This window comes from Myripristis murdjan, chromosome 1 (genome assembly GCF_902150065.1).
Source record: "Myripristis murdjan chromosome 1, fMyrMur1.1, whole genome shotgun sequence".
Lineage (NCBI taxonomy): Eukaryota > Metazoa > Chordata > Actinopteri > Holocentriformes > Holocentridae > Myripristis > Myripristis murdjan.
This window is the reverse complement of record NC_043980.1, coordinates 30,654,535-30,671,900: the sequence shown is the minus strand read 5'-3', so window position 1 is coordinate 30,671,900 and position 17,366 is coordinate 30,654,535. Positions and strand designations below refer to the sequence as shown.

At 44.2% G+C, this 17,366-nt stretch overlaps 1 protein-coding gene across 1 annotated transcript; it reads left to right on the top strand.

Moving 5' to 3' along the window:
- The first annotated feature begins 254 nt into the window (after positions 1 to 254).
- On the top strand, positions 255 to 16,201 carry cep170ab (centrosomal protein 170Ab). The gene is made up of 20 exons (XM_030056287.1): positions 255 to 325; positions 1,601 to 1,680; positions 2,068 to 2,210; positions 2,334 to 2,423; positions 3,213 to 3,291; positions 3,495 to 3,553; positions 4,073 to 4,235; positions 4,452 to 4,577; positions 4,921 to 5,379; positions 5,926 to 6,305; positions 7,000 to 7,131; positions 7,399 to 7,531; positions 8,390 to 9,868; positions 10,142 to 10,385; positions 10,651 to 10,759; positions 10,968 to 11,129; positions 13,866 to 13,954; positions 14,364 to 14,457; positions 15,696 to 15,747; positions 15,942 to 16,201. The coding sequence occupies exons 3-20, from the start codon at positions 2,106 to 2,108 to the stop codon at positions 16,199 to 16,201; spliced, it is 4,215 nt and encodes a 1,404-aa protein (XP_029912147.1). The 5' UTR covers positions 255 to 325; positions 1,601 to 1,680; positions 2,068 to 2,105.
- Positions 16,202 to 17,366: the final 1,165 nt, after the last annotated feature.

The window sequence follows — 17,366 nt, the reverse complement described above, 5'->3', positions numbered from 1 at the left end:
TATTCTTCTGCTGTTATATTTGTATAGTTGCCTATTCAACAGTATCATAATACTCCTACAACATTGCTAGTGGATCTACAGAATTTATTATAGTGATATTTCTAAAGGCTGCCCACGGTTTGCTCTTGCTGTCATTATTGCGTAACATTACAGGAGCGCTAGGGCTCTCTTAGCACACTGCATGGGCACACAGCGCCACCCCGTGGCCAAGAGGCGGTAGTGTGAAGGGAGCTGGGCTGGGCGGCGGGGTTGCAGCAGCAGCAGCAGCAGAGCCGTTCATAAATCCTCTTCATATCGGATGCTGATCGTCCATGCAGAGCACCTGGTGAGTGAGATGTGCGTTTATCTTTCTGTTCCTGCAACACGGCGCACCTGGTGTGTGCTGCTCAGGCCGAGACGCTGGGGATGGAGACGGCGAAATGAGCATCGCTGTGTTTGTCTGGCAGACCTATATGTCGTCCATAATGGCAGAGCCTTGGCTGCACATCATACGCCTCCGTAGTCTGATACAGTCGACAGCAAACACGTGATGGTTATTATTGAAAAGCCATCCGAAATTAGCCTGTATTTGGATTAAGCAACGCGCGCAAGTGGCGGGGGATGCCTTCAACGGGAGGGATGAAGGATGAATGCGCTGCCTATAGATGGCAAGTAGGTCCACGACAGACAAGACACACTCGTCTATAGCCTATACATTAAGGCGTTAATAATGACCACGATCTCTATAAAACGATAGGTTGCAGACAAGGTGAATCCTGCACATATATTCTCGTAAGGGGAAGAGATGCCACCCTCAAATTGGTACATTATTAACCTAAGGCTATAATATGGCCTAAGCAGGCTAATCATTTCTTAAGCAGGCTATGTCATGATAGATAAAGTCTGGCAGGCTACATCGACTACTGCCCCATATAGGGAGAACTGATGTGCTGTCATTTGCGATGGGGGTCTCTGAAGTGAGAGTGGAGGAAACAGTGTGTGGCCAAGCGTCTAAGCATGAGCTGTGGCCCAGTGGAGGAAAAAAAAAAAGCCAGGCCGCTGAAGGGTTAATGAGCCCAGCCCACGACGGGGAAAGAGGGGCTGTCAAGTCTCGTTCGGGCTGTGGGGAGCTCATGCACGCACAAGGGTCCCACATATGACAAAGTATGCGTAATTAAATCCCGCTAATTCGCCGATAGCTCCTTCAGAGCGTGAGTCAGCAAGGCCTGCTAGCTGATGCCCCTGCAGAAAGAGGGACGGCTGCCTCAGTGGAAACAGCTGTTTTTTCTGCCTTGATGCTGTTATGGGAGTCCTGACAACTGAGGGGAAAGCATGAGGGCATCACGGGGACTGGGGAAGTGGCTTTTCAACATTCTCTCCCTCTTTCCCCCTGCCTTTCCCTGGCTCTCAAGGCTCTGGTGTGTGTGTAAGGGCCTTGTCTGTCTCTGTGTCTGCTGATCCTGTCTGACTTTGTGTGCCTCTTCCAATTACATTAGAAGAGCTGATGAATATGTATGGCACTTTTTTCTGTCTTTCTGGACGGCCGCCTCATCATTCACTCCATATCATCATGGTCACTTGCTCCTCTAAGCTATGTATCTGACTCCCCCTCTCCTTTCAGTGCCGTGGCATTTGATTTGGAGACCCGGCGACACTGCTGAGTAATTCAATTTGGAAGTTTAGGAGGATGCCCGGAATTCCGTAAGTCATTACTCAATTTCTGTGTGGAGTGGAATGAAGGGAGTTTTATTATCAGGTGGCTAGCAGCACTACGGGATAGAGACAAGCGTGTCTGTGTGCTTGGGGTGATACCTGGAATAGAATAGCTGGTTACACATGAAACACACACATGCGCCTACTGAGAGAGAGGGAGCTTCTTTGCTCTCTGCAAATCTATAAAGAGGCTGGAATTACTAGTAGTAGAAGGAATTTTTCCTTAGGTTTTTATTCCATGTCTAATGGTGTTTGTTAGAAAGTAGGTCATTTAGCTCTTACTAATGAAAGAATGATCTAGGGATCATAATGTACAGATAGACAGATAGTTAAGCTGCAGAAATCTAACTTACACTTTGCCATTGTCTTCAACAGGATGTGTTAAGGGTCCTGTGTGAGCTAGTGAGGCAGAGATGAGTCTGACGTCCTGGTTCCTGGTGAGTTGCGGGGGGACGCGCCATCGTCTCCCCAGGGAGATGATCTTTGTGGGACGGGACGACTGCGAGCTCATGCTGCAGGTACAGTAACTCCACCGGACACCGGCTCTAACCTCTGCCTCTTCATCCAGCCGGATTATTATCTGAAGCACCGTGGAGATTAGCATGGATTACAGTGATTGACTGGATTTTTGTGTGATTTAGTCCCGCAGTGTGGACAAACAACATGCTGTTATCAACTATGAGCCGACTACAGATGAGCACAAAGTGAAGGACCTGGGTAGCTTGAATGGGGTAAGAGTGTAATATGCCTAGTTATTGAAAAATAATGATTATATGTTTGCTTCATCTGTGTATTGCTAAAATCACTTTCACTGGGGCTGGGAAATTGATCTATATTGTATCTACATCTTGATATGAGACTAGATATTGTCTGGGATTTAGGATATTTATTTATGACATTTATCATAATGTAACATGGCATAAGTGTTGTCTTTTCCTTATTTTAAAGGCTGCATTAGAGTAAAGGGATGCATCTTTCTGAACTTCTTAGAGTGTTCAAGCTGTTTTATTATTTGCATGATTATCATATCTATACTAGTAATGATTGTTGATGAAAAATCTCTCGTGTGTAAATATCTTTTCAAAGCACCAATAGTCATCCCTACAATATCAGTACAATACTGATAAAGGGAATTCGGTCAGATATATAGTGCCCAGCCCTAACCTCAATATTTTAGTGTGTGAGGTTCAAATGATATAAGGATTACATCATAACCTAGATACATGATGAATTCATCATGCATTTATTAATGTGTCATTATGTCATTATGCATTTTTAAACTTAAATAGGATATAAAGCTAAATATTAAGCTTAAGTTCAGGACTCATTACACTATAGATAGTGTCATCAATGCTATCATTAACATACCCTTAAATTACATACTATCTGTTAAAAATATCATAATATTTTGTATTTTTGTCCTGTCAGTCACTCTGAAAATGTGAAGTATGTTTTCTTTTCAAAGAGTATGTATAAAATTTCTTATGTTGTCCATAACCATGTTCTGCTTTTGCCTGCAGACGTTTGTCAATGATGTCAGAATTCAGGAGCAAATGTATGTCACGCTGAAAATGGATGACAAATTGAGGTTTGGATATGATATCCTTTGCACTAAACAATTATCTGTCAAATCCAGTGACATCACATCATCACAGGGCAAGTGTGTGGAAGCAGCGCTGTAACTTTACCTGTTGATAATAGCTTTGAAACCTCACCGTATCCTGGCTGTTGCATAATTGATACGGCTATCAGTGTGTGTCTCCTGTGCCTGCAAGAGCGTGTCTTTCCTTAACCTGGCTCACATACTAACCTGTTCACCGTCGTGCGCGGAGAGCTGCATGTTCCTGAGGAGGCACTCAAGGTCAGCCAACCTGCTGCACATGTAGTCAAAACGCATGTAGCCAGTGTTCACATACTGACAGACAGAGCAAATTTCTGCCAAAAAGAGCACAGCCAAAAACCTTGTAATCTTTATTTGCATCAGTGACTAAAAAAAAAAAAAAAAAAAAAAAAAAAAAATACCCAAGTGAGATGAGTAAAGTCAAAAAGACCAAAGTGCTTTCTGCTGAACCGGGCAAAATACAACTTTTCAAGATTGATGATGCTGCTCTTTGTTCAGAGCAAGCTGCTATGGTGGCTTTAAAAATCTGTCATCAGGTTTTGCAGTTTTATTCAGCATGTTTCTTGAGTCATACCCAATTATTGAGGTATGTCCTTGAACCATGCACTGTAATTATACTGAGAGCTAGAAATTTATTCCAAAAGATTCAATAAATAACTGCAGGCTTCATATCTATTTATTCAGCAGTGCTTGACTATCCTGTTCAGCCACCGTCCCTCTTAACCATCCTCAGTGCTGCTAACTGCATTTGTCTTTCAGCATGAGAAGTTCAGCAGCCAGCTCCAGCTGAGCCACAAAAAGCCCTTAGACGGGGAATCCTCTCGATCAGAGGTCAAACCAGCTGAGGCAGCAGCAGCACCAGTGTGTGAGGGGGCTGCTGCCAAGCCCCCTGAGGCCAGCAGGGGGGAGGATAAGATGACAGGTGAGAATATCCAAGACACAGCAGAGAGGATGCAGGTTACAGTGGCACGTTAGCAAATCAGTGATTTCTGCTGCTGCAGACCATGCACGTAGCCACAATTTTCCAGCATTTAGCTGGTTGCTGGTGTTTATTTCCTATGCTGCTTCCAACATTTTTTGTGCTAAATGCAGCCGTGCCACCCCCATATAAGATGAACTGATGACTCATTTTTGCCAGGAGACACAGCAGTGTTGCACAGAGGCACCCCCCTGTATGGCCAGCCTGCCTGGTGGGGAGATGGAGACTCTGATGTCCAACATGCAGAGAAGCAGGATGGAAGGAAGCAAGAAAAAGCTGACGCAGGTATATGCAATGCTGTTTGTGCACGAAAAACATTATGATCTTTTGATAGCTGAATTTCAGAATTTTGTTTTCACTGGTTATTTGGTCACGAGTAGCTGAAGTGGTAAAGCATTAAAATAAACTTTTGAAGTATTTTACTATTTTAACTAACACCACTTTGCTGTTAGTTGTTTTAAAGGACCATACCAGTGAATTTTGCATTTAGCATAATATTGACAAAATCTATTAGGGCTGCCCAACTCAATTTCTCAGTGTTGGCCTTTCAACGAATTGACCCACATCCCTCCACCCCACCCCTCAACTGTATGACATGAAATATGTATTCTTGTAATAATACCAACAGATGGGAAAGACCCTAAGAAGAGTGTGGAGAGCCCAAGGAGTACCCTGCAAGGGGCCTCCAGTCAGGAGCCAAGCTACTTTGAGATCCCAACCAAGGACACACACTCGGGGAAAGCCAGTGGGGAGGCCCCATCCCGAGAAGCCGAGGCTGGCGCCGCCTCTGCTCCGGAGCCGGCCCACGGTCATGCCTCCTTCACTATTGAGTTTGACCCTGGTGCCTCAGGTAAAGTGACTGTAAAAGATCGTGTGGCAAAGGCAGCGCCAGAGACGAGGCCCCGCCCCAAGAGGGGTGTGGGGGAGGAGCTAAGTCCCCTTCAGACAGCCATGGTGGCAGCGGAGGTGAAAGTTGCTGATTGGCTGGCCCAGAACGAGCTGCCACTGGCCCTTAAAGAGACTGTCGCTGAGGATGACGGGGAAAGTGTGAAGAGTGACGTGCCTGTCCAGTTGAGGAGTCTTAAAGGTGCGTGCGTGTCTGTGCATGTGTGTGTATGAAGGTATTTTTTTTATTTTACCTGTCGTAGCTACTTCATTTGAAGTTGTATGTGTTGGTTTACTAGATAGTTACTGATAAAATATACTTTAAAAAGTTAAAAAAAAAAAAAAAAAAAAAAAAAGCAAGCGATACAACACCAGTCTGTGTGGGTGAAATTAAAAAACATGCAGGGAGTATGAAAACACTTCAACGTCTTCAACTCTAATGTCTTCAAAGTACAATGAGCAATAGCCAGTAACCATTTATTCACACTGAGACCGTGTAGGCCATCAGTGGATTGCCAGAAACCCTTTAAGCAATAACTTTTGATGTATATAAAAAACATACAGTACAGTCTAATCACACACTCCTTGTACAGAGGGGTCACACCATCAACAAACAACTCTCAGCACTCTCTGCCTCTCTGGCTTTCTCAACCTACCTGTACCACTCTGTAACTTCCTCTCCGCTTTGCTTATTTGTCTCTCTGTACCTTCTGACCCACTCCTGACCCATCTGCCCTTCCCTTGCCAGGCAGTAAACATGAGGACGGCACCCAGAGTGACTCAGAAAATGCCCTTGGAGAGCAGCGCAGGGCCGCTGCGCTGGAGGAGCACTCGCGGGGGCTGTGGGGCGGCTCAGGCATGAAGGTCAGAGAGGGTCGAGCGAACGTCCCAGAGGGGCTTTTTGCAGAGGAGGACAGCCCTGCACGCCGTCGCAAATCCTCCACTTCCAAGATGGCAGCACTTGGAGGCGGATTCGGGGAGAGGCGGCGAGGCTCAGCGCCGCATCAGCAGACGGGCCGCGACGAGTGCTATCACCATGGAGACGACCACAGCGACAGAGGGACCTACACAATTGAGATGGAGAATGGAGATCACGAGGAGGAAGAGGCTAGGAGAATGATTGACAAGGTGGGGAAGTATCTTATATGATTTCATCATCTATGCTTCTGGATTTCACACACATGTTTCACATTCATTCAGAACATTTCACATTCTGTGCATAATTATAGTCTATTGTGAACTGCACTTTAGGTGGCAGTATGGAACTTTCCTGCTTGAGTCAGCAAAGTGTAATGTTAGTCCTCCTCGGGCAAGTTCACATCTCAACACGTGCCTCTCATTTTGATGAGTTCTCTAGGAGGCAGGTGGCAAACACAGACAATCTGCAATAAAAAAGCAATGCTTAAATTCAGCCGTCTTTTTGAAATACCCTTAGCTTCAATCTTCTTTCATCTCTTACTGCTTTCCACATTTACTGTTGGACTGCGTTGTGTTGTGGCCAATAGCTTCACCTTGATAGGTACAGCCCATCTCACTGCTGGCCACGCCCACAGAGAATGGCACAATATGTGCGCCACAATGTTGCAAATGTCATCGAGGAGCCACTTTCAGGCAGATGGGGGATTTAAGCCTGTGTACACAGGATTACATTCTAATAATGTTGAACACATTAACTTATTGCATTTCTATTGTCTGAAGTGGCATTTACAGCTTTAAAGTTTATTAGAAAATTTTCACTTCTTAAGCTTCATTATATCCTCTAGGCCAACAAGCATGTCACAAATGAAATGAGTGTGCGCGCTTGTGCCTGTGTATGTTCCAGGTGTTTGGTGTGGACGAGCAGCAGTCTCTGTGTGTGTCCAGGCTAGGGGGTGCTGACCACCAGAGGGACAGGCTTGCCTCCCACAGGTCTGGCACAGGGGACAGGGGCAAACCTGGACGCATGGAGACAGAGGTATGTCTTTTACTAAGTAAAGTGATGGAAGACTGAAGTGGTCTTTGGATGTTTTTAGTTCTGGTCAAATAACTTTCTGGTGCTGCTTGTAGACAGCTTCTAAGAATTAACATGGACATCTAAAATGTATTGCTATTAGCCTAACTGTCCCAGATATCACTCCTATTCTAAGAAATGTTTCTAGACCCTAGAACTTCAGATTTGGATGTGTCTAAGGTCTTTGAATACCGTACGTATCTTTAATGTCCCCTGTGCTGCCTTGTCCAGATCCTGTCTGAGGAGCTGGTGGTCGGGGGTCCACGCTGGGTGTCCCAGTGGGCTACTCTAGCTGCCAGTCACATTAGGACAGACCCTGAAGGATCAGGGGGAGAGACTCAAGTCTTGGTCACTGAAGACAGAGGTACTGATGTTGGCTCTGGTCTGAAGAAACATGTTCTCAGATTATGGATTTGTTTATGTGATGTCCCGGTCTCTAAACGTTCAACAGATGAATTCTTCCACTATTACAAGTTGCTGATATGAAATGGGGTGGATGATCTGGCTTGAATATTATATGAGTTTTTTTTGTTTGTTTGTTTGTTTGTTTGTTTGTTTGTTTTTTCAAATTTTACATGATAATGTCATATGGGATTGGATAATTGCTTTTCAGGTAATTCCATTTGAAAAATATTAAACATGAGAACCTTTTCCATTATGTTACCTTAACAGCAGGTTCACGATTAATTAATATTTTGTATGTAGATTACTGACATTTTTTCATAAACTGAAAAAGAATCACAATATTGGTACTCATACCATCATACAGTAATGTTAGCACTATTAATAGCATTTGCAATTACAGTCACATGACAAAGTTTGCAGGTGACAGATGTTTTAATTATCAAGCCATGTCCTCACAAGGACATGCCTCTTCTGATATTATCTCTTGCTCATCTTTTCATCATTTTTCTGTTTGGTCTTATATTAGGAGCAGAACTTGTACACTTTCATTTCCCTCGAGCTTCATGTGTCTGCTTGTATAAAGAAATACACATGGTTGCCACTCATTAAGCAGCCTTGCTCACATGTTTTCAGCAGTTTTATAATTAATGGCAAACTGCTTGACATTAGGTCCCTTGAAAGTAACGTTCAACCAAAAATCCAGCTTTTCCTGCCTGTCCTGTAGAAGCGGGTGATTCTAAACTTCCACAGGTTTCTAGATTGTTTCTGCTGGCATACCACCCACTGCTATTATAATAGATGTTTTCTTTACTTACAGCTGAAATCAGTGAATCCAGCCACTCAGCATCCTTTGCCTCTTCTGGCTACACGGAAAGAAAGAGGAGAACTTTGCCCCAGCTGCCCGGTGAGGAAGTCGCCCTGGGACGCAGAGCCCCAGGCTCAGGGCTACGCACAGACATGGGGGAGAAACAGGACACAGAGCTGCAGGAGAAAGAGAATCGTGAAGAAAAGACGACCAGAGGGAAGCATCGGTCTGGCCATGGCGTCGGAGGTGTGAGCAGTCAGGGGGGGAGCCCCAGCCGCTCCTCACCAGCCAAGTCACAGGACAGTGGTGGGGGGAGAGCAGGCCAGCCAGGTGTGATGGCAAAGCTCCCCCCACGTCCACTGAGCAGCGGGGAGAAGAGAGCGGATGAGGCACGCAGGAGGAAAAAGGAAGAGGAGAAGGCCAGGGAGAACACTGGAAAGCCTTTGCTGAGGCAGGAGAGTTTTACTGTGGAGAGACCGAGCTCCAACGTGCCTATTGAGCTCATACCACGCATCGACGGACACACGAGCAACAGAGTTCAAACTGGCGTCGACAGCGCCACACTGCAGAAAGACTCTGAGGCAGTGGCTGCCTTTTTAGAGACCACAGTGTCAGACCAAGGTGATCCACCGAGTCAGTCCATCGAGGGCTCTATGTCACCAGAGTCAGATGTAGACACGACCAGCACCGTAAGTCAGGCTGACGGGGGGAGGAAAGTAGTGCAGAAACGGCGGACCCTTGCAGGACAGCAGAAGGAGAGAACGGTGGTTTGCTCATCTGCCAAAGGCTCTGCTGGAGGCCGAGAGATCCAGGACAGGAGGGTCAAGACCAGAACATCTGCCCCACAGCAGCCCAGCCGACCCTGGACGTCCCTGGATCTCACTGACGATGACGTAAACTCCAACTCTCTCCTTTCTGACTCCCAGCCCACTTCCACAAAGGAATCCAGAAGCTCACATACCAAAGCCCAGACAGGGGGCACAACAGTAGGGGCCAGCACCAAGTCTAGCCGGGCTAAGATCACCCAGCCCCCAGCCTCCACCGCAGCCACCACTAATTCCAGTAAACCCTCTGCCGCCCCCAAGCCCAGGCCCACCAGGGCCTCCCTGCTGAGGCGAGCCCGTCTGGGTGACTCCTCAGACACAGAACCTGCCGACCTGGACCGGATGTCTGTAGCCTCCGAGGCCTCCACAGCAAGCTCCACATCCAGGACAGGAATGGCCCGGAGAGGAATGTCCAGGATAGAAGCTCTGGCACAGCCTAGGAAGCCCAGGGTGGGCTCTCCCTCCGCCCAGAGTGACTCAGAGGCCACTGTGACCAGGAGCAGGGGCCTGGGAGCCCGCAGTGTGGCAGGAGACTATATCATCAGACAAGGACTGAGAGGGGCCGGTGTGACCTCCATGGCTGCTCCCAGAGCCAGGGCTAACAGCGCCTCCAAGCTGCCGGACAAGGGTAAAGGCACTTCCTCCTATGGTCACATCACACCTGCATGTAAGTAGTTTTTTCCCTATATCACAGAATTTACTCTGATGTTGAACATCGGGTATAATGATGCCAGCATGTGTCATGCATTCCTGTCATGTTTTATGTCTTCAGATGATGTTCTCGTTTTTCAGTATAAATAAGGCTACAACATGCAAGAAATGGCATAACATTCTGCCTAGCTGGCTGCTCGTTCCTCTAAAACATTCACTTCAGTGCAAAGAGTTCACCATGAACATTAAGTACCCTCCATTTTAATCTATCATTCTGTCCTAACCGTAGCCAGCACTCGGTGGCGCCGCGTGCCTGTGGAGTATGCCTCCACCTCAGAGGATGAGTACGGCTCAAACCGCCACACGTCCAAGCAGAGCCACACGCGGCCCTTCCCGTCCACTCGAGTAGCCCAGCTAGGAGGTTCAGCCCCAGCAACCCCGAGTCCTGGGGGCCTGGCTGCCCTGAGGCAGCACTCCAGGGAGCAGGACGAGTACATGAGAGACTGGACCGCACACAGCGAGGAAATAGCAAGGTTGGTAGCAGACACACTGCAGAGGACACAGTGATGAGTCATGATACAACAGTATTCAGACATATTCTGTTCACTTCTGCTTCACTTCTCTCATTACACATTGGGATTTCCTCTGCATATGTTTTTCATTGGTATGCAGACATGCCACAGTTTCCTTGAAGAATGTGGTTGTTACGTTTTTGCCAGCAAAGAAGATTTATTACCATCATAACATTATAATAAACATAACAAATTTGCTTATATCATATTTGTGTTTGTGTGTCAGGATTAGCCAAGACCTAGCCAAAGATCTAGCCATGCTCGCCAGAGAGATTCATGATGTAGCGGGAGAGATCGACTCAGTCAGCCCTGCAGCCACAGACCCGGGCGCTCTTGTATGTTAACACATTACACAACACCATGACAACCAGAGTAATACATCACCACCAATTACCTGGTCACCTCTGTTATATAGAAAACAACAAAATATCACTCTTTGCATTTTTCTGTTTTTACACAGATAATCCTTGATACAGCGACTCTCTCAAGTACAGATATGTTGAAGTAAAATCATTATTGTTTGCATTGTTAATTCTGCTGTAGTTGGAGGAACGTGTCTTTGATGATAGCTTGGAGCTGTGTGGCTCCTCCACAGAGCACAGCAGCATTCTGGGAACCAACGGGCGGCCTGTGGAGCTGCGACCCCGCGGCTCTAATGGGCAGGCGTCCCGCTCCATCCGCAGGCAGACCTGGAACAGAGACGATGTGAGTTCCTGTTTTAGTATCAAACTTTACCCAGTCTTTACACAGGTTCAAAATGAATATGTTATTAAAATAATGGAATCATACAGCATTAGTCTGGACTGTGCAATTTTCAGGCCATGTAATGTATAAGAAACACATTCTGGGTATTATCCAAGTCAACTTCCTGATATAGTTCAGTTTTCCAATAGCTCCTCTCTTTTTGGATAGAGGCAGTGGACTCAGCAATGACAAATCGGGGCCAAAGGCCATTTTGCATCTTTGTTTGACTCTTAATGTTCTCAAAGTGAGCTCAGACAGTAATGCAGGCTGACATTAGTTTCCTAGTGTTTGAGCGTAACTCGTTATACAATTGTACAGCAAAGAAAGACTGATGTTAAGATGTGACCCTATTATATCCCAGCATGTCAGTCTGTGCTGCTGTGTACCACTAGAGGGTGCTCCCTATATGCCAAGTCAAATCAGCTTCACCGCTGAACAGACAACCTGCACTTCTCAAAGTGACCAAAGATACTGGACGAGCAAATAACACTGAATACTTTTGTGAAATGTGCAAGTGTATAACAGGTAGCATGATCACCACTAACCTTAAACATTCTTTTAAAATTGGGGAATCACCTTTAATGGAAGTAACATATGATAAACCAAACACACATATACATCTTCCTTTTTAAGATTTACATATAATCAGAATAGTTATTGAAAGAAATGATGCATAAATGAATGGGAAAATAAATGACGGAATGAATGAGTGAATGGGCATTAAGCCAACAAGGTATTGCCAACAGAATGAGTGAGTGAATTTCGAAGGTCCGTGAAATCAGAAATGAATCTAAAGGCAATGAGGGGCAACTAAAGCCAGTTTGTAAAAGGCAACAGTTTAGATAGTTCTTCACCTCAGCTGCTCTGCAGAACACATGGAGGATCCTACAGTTTGTGTTCCTGCTGTTTCTGCTGTGATGGAGCAGGCTTTCCAGAGCAGAGTGTGTTGAGGCAGGCATGGTGGACTTTAGGTTGCCATGGTGACAGCCAGAGGAGAACTGCTTTTAAGATGTTGGTTCAAATGTTCAACTTGGAGAGTGGATCCAGCATTGGATGGGCCCAGACTAGCTGAGGCCACACAGAAGCAACACATACAGCTGGCACATGTGTGTTTACAGCGGCTAAAGTGCAAAGTAATTTTCAATACACAAAAAAGCAAAAGATCAAAAATAGAAGATTACAGAAATAATAAGTGACAAATTGGCGTGTGATGGCTAAGCTGATGTTTTGGCTGGTGTTTCTTTTGTGCTGAGCTTTCAGCTCTTCAGCAAAGTTGAAATGTAACACCCAAATGCATTAAACGGGCGAGAGGATGCTTGGTAAGGAGCCAAGACAAATCAAGCATCAGAAAATGAAAAGTTTTAAAGCCCCTGAGCAATGAAAACAGCAAGGAACAAGAAAGCCCTGGACAAGGAGCGCAAACGCCGACAACAAAGAGTTGTAAAACCTTTTATAGTTTTGCAGGCGGGTGTTGGACAAGAGGATACACTTGCCTCTCTTTTGGAGGAACATCATGTTCACTCATTAGTTTCTTTATGTGAAGAGGAAAAAGGATCTTGCCTTCAAATGAGGAAAACAGTTTCATTGTTATTTTATTGCCATTGAATTAGGCTATTTGAGGGCTATACACATTTATTTGATACTAATTTCTGTCATCAATGTTGGAATATCATGAAAATTTGTGGGCAAACACTTAAAAATTGCATAATATTGATCACACACACAAAGAAAAATACAGTACAAAACAGTATACAGTATACAGTATAAAAACTTAATTCTCCAAGCTGCGGCTAAGAATTACACTGCAGACGAATACCTTAAACTCTGCAAGATACTAGCAGTCAAATCAGTACCAGATAATGCACTTGGTGATGAATATAAAGAAAATCAATCAACAATAATAGCATGTCAGTATATCAGTAAGTCAGAGTTGTTACTGAAAACAGTAAATAAGTAGCAATGTGGCACTGTGTAAAACAATACATTTTGAGGAGGATACAGATTTCAGCACAACTAAAGAAACATAATAAGCTAATAATGGTTATGCATGTCAAGATATGTATTTTTACACATTTTAGGATGCATTTCTGATTATTTTAGAGATTAATTTGGAATACACGTTAACTTAACTATGACTGTGTTAAGGTATCTGGTGTGAGAGAGACAGAGAGGATAGGGAGGATACCTTAAACTGGCTCTAAACTGGTTATTCTTTACTGAGAAATTCAAAAATAATTCATGGTTGTAACATAATGAGGCTTTATATGAATGTCACAATGTTATTAGAAATTGTGCACGCATGTGTGAGTTCATTAGTTCATCTGTGGGAGTTAGGGAAATTCCAGGTCACTTTTTTTTTTAGAAGAAACCACCGACAAAGTTGTTAATTTCCAAACTGTCCAATTTAGTGCTTATAGCTCTAAAGAAAGCTTGGCTTTTTAGCTCTATTCAGCGGTCTTCATGTTTTATGCCTTGAGGTGAGAGGTCATTGCATGTTTGTGCTCTTTTACACACACATGCAGAATGTTAGACTGAAAAACAGGGTGTAGTCAAGTAGTACCATCAAGGTTTATTAAATTATTAGTCTTAGTTTGTTTTTTTTTTACTTCAAATAGAACAACCAAGTTTACACCACCTTCATGTTGTAATTGCTAATCAAAAATTACCGTGTTGTGTTGTATTTATGCTCCCCCTCAGGCGGTGCTAGACAGCTTACTGCTCGCATCTGTGACTCAACTCTCAGCTAAGATCCGCCAGTCTGTTGACAAAACAGCAGGCAAAATCAGGTGAGCATCGTGCCACATCACTGTCATATCAATGGAAGGTAATCAGTGAAATGATGTGCTTGTTTCATGCACTGTGTGTAACTCTCAGACACACTGCACTCAGAAAACAGCAAATACAGAGTAGAATTGCCAAAATAGCAATGCAAATTCTTGTCTGTATTTCATGTCAAGCTGGGGCAATTAGCACGCCTGAGTGGCACATCACACGGGCTGCACAGACAACCTGCTACATATCATCCTCATTTTTTCACACATCTGATGACATCTCAGAGGCTCTTTTCACCCCTGCACTCCGCTCACAACACACAAGTGTAATCGCTTCCACTGTCACCTCACACTTGTATCAAGAACGATCCGATATGCTTTCATGTGTTTTATTTTTATCTCTTTTTCACAATTTGGCCTTCAGAATCCTCTTCAAGGATAAAGAGCGAAAATGGGATGAGATTGAGAATAAGCTGCAGGCGGAGCACGACTCCTTGCTCCTCAAGAGCTCCAACAAGGTGATGAAGCAGCCGGCTCCTGAGCCTGTCACACACACCTACATCGCACACTGACATCCTCATCTGCTGAGGGTGGTTGGAATAGACAAGGGAGAAATACATTTGGGGTGGGGCTGAAAATATTAGGGTGATTAAAAAAAAAAATTAAAGCTGCTGTCTGAATGATGATGTGGAGATGATGTTGCAGGAGAGGGTTACAGGAGGAAAGAGAAGGTGTGTGTGTGTGTGTGTGTGTGTGTGTGTGTGCATGTGTGTGTGCTTGTGTGCAGTGATATAGGGAGAGGGTGTGATCTTAAGTTTTACTTTTATTTTTACTTTTAGTTTTTTGGAAAATAGACTGAGCGATGACAGAAGCTGGCTCAAGCTCTTTCCAGGGCTGATATTGGCAGCCACTGTTTTTCTAGGAGGTGCATTTCAATACAGTCATCAGACATAGCAATTTTAGGGACATTTTAATGAGCTTTGTGTTTGTTTTTCCTTTTTTTTTGGCATTACCTTAGCATAATTACAAAGACAGACACCCTCCACTCCTGAAAGCCAATTTCTGTGGCTACAGTAATGAAAATTTTGCCTTTGAATTTGATCGCCTAAGTAATACATTATCTTGTCAAGCATAGGCTTAATGCCATACAATCACTGTTCCCTTCTCTCTCTCGCTCTCTCTCTCTCTCTCTCTCTCTCTCTCTCTCTCTCTCTCTCTCTCGCTCTCTCTCTCTCTCTCTCTCTCTAGTCTGACTACAGACCAGAGTATATCTGATTATTTATTGAAGCAATCATAGTGAGTGCTGACATTAGACTGTTATGAGTCTCTGGGGGATTGAAACAGAGAACCTTTAGTCTTGCACAGTCTATCCTGTGGCATTTAGAAACCTCTGTGCCAAGTCCCGTTCAGGAGACGAGAGCACACCAGATAGTTTTGATTTGTTGGGCCAACAAGACTTACGAGCCATGGGTGCAGGTGCAAAAAGATTAAGTAAAAAAAATACTGCCTTTGTCAGGGACTAGGTCATAAATTCCGCCTTTAACGCCAAGTCTGGCCTCAAGCAACCCCTGAGTCCATTCACGGCGCAGTCCCAGGGCTCATAAAGCATTACACAGCTCTGCTGCAAACTTGCTCAATGTTTGAATGAAGAGAGTTACAAGTGTCTCTTGATCAGTTGTTAATTAAGTACACCTCCTGCCTTCAACCAAACACCTCTTGAATTTATTTATTTTTATTCATTAATGTTCCCTAACAGGAGATTTCCACCATCCTTCAAGACCTGAAGAGGGTGGAAAGACAACTGCTTGGTATGACTATAATGATTCCCGGTTTGTCTTCATAACAAAAACTTTTTATGTAAGAAAGTCTTCACCCATTAGCGTGCAGTTATGATCAGATCTAACCAACATGCATGAAATGTCAAGCACATCTCTGTATTGTTGTGAAAAATTCCTTTTACAGTGGTATTTATACTGACTGTGATTCTGTTCATATTTGATAGTCATTGATGTGATGGTGGACCCAGACGGCACTCTGGACGCCCTGTCCAACCTGGGCCTGACCAGTCCACTTGTGACGGAGCAGAAGATCAGTCCTGGGGCTCAGCAGGGGGCTGCAGCAGGAGCTCCCTCCTGCACCCCGTCAGCTCCCGATGGAGCCTCCTCTGACGCCCGTACAGAGGTGGCGGAGCGAGACCCAGGGTCCCCTGCGAACTACAACCTGCCCCGCAGTGGGGAACAGAGCTCTGGATCCCACAACTGACAGACCCAAGGCTTAGATCACAACTCCACCCTGGGGATCAGTGAAAGCCCTTGGGAGCAGACCGAGGTGTTCAGTTGTGAGGCTTTTGGGCGTTGTTTTTGTAAAGGAGGAGTAGGAGTAAAAGTGATGCATATTGCAAGAGAGAGCGCGACTGCTCTCCCTGTCAATCAAACTGAATCATATTGGGACTTGGTAAGAGAAGATCAATACTTAAATATTATTCCAATGCTATCAGATGGTCATTGTCAGAAAAATGGGATGCCACTCATATGGAACCAATGAAGTATTGTTTGGTTGGCTTATGAAGCAGCTATGACAATATTATACAGTAACCAGTCTGTGTTTTGTGCATTATCATTATCCATCATTCTTGAAAACATTTCAAAAATGTTAAGAATATGCTTATGAGAAATGATCATATCACACAAGTCTTGATGCTGAGGATGATTTTTACCAAATCAATGTTTTGAGTCTTTCGTTTTATTTTTGTATTTTTTTCCTAATTCAGAGCATTGCTGATTTTATTTTTTTGAAACTCAGTCTTTGCCATTGTATTGCAAGCCATGAAGTCTTTGTCAGACTGAAAAGCTTGTCAGCCAGCTACCTAACCTCTACACTGAAGGTCAGCACAGGAAACAACCAGAAGGGTGGTCACGGTGTCAAAAAAAAAAAAAAAAAAAGAGCAGAGGTGTATATGAAAAAGTGCTTTTCAGAATACGCCCGGGAAAGCATCATTTGTAATAAATAAATAAACAAATAATGATAATAATAAATTAAATAAATATATACCTTGTTGGCCTGTTGCAATTGCACTTCCCGTTGATTTTTACATTCAAAAGGACGACATTGCTTATTTATTTGCTGGAAAATGAATAGGGTATGTACAGTATGTATCTACATGATGTTTATGATAGTTACATAGAAATCTCCCATCCATGCCTTCTTCTTGTGGTGGTACGTCAATTGAAACTAGTGTATCAAAGATAGACCATGTGTGGTAATAGAAACTAACAGAAATGTAGCTCCCAGAAAGATTTTCCTCCTCCAAGTGTATTTTGTCACAAGTGCCCTGAATCAAACTATCATCACAGTTGGAGATCAGAGAAGCTATAGTGTATATCGCAGGTGTTGGAAGGGAAGGATTTTTTATTTTATTATTATTATT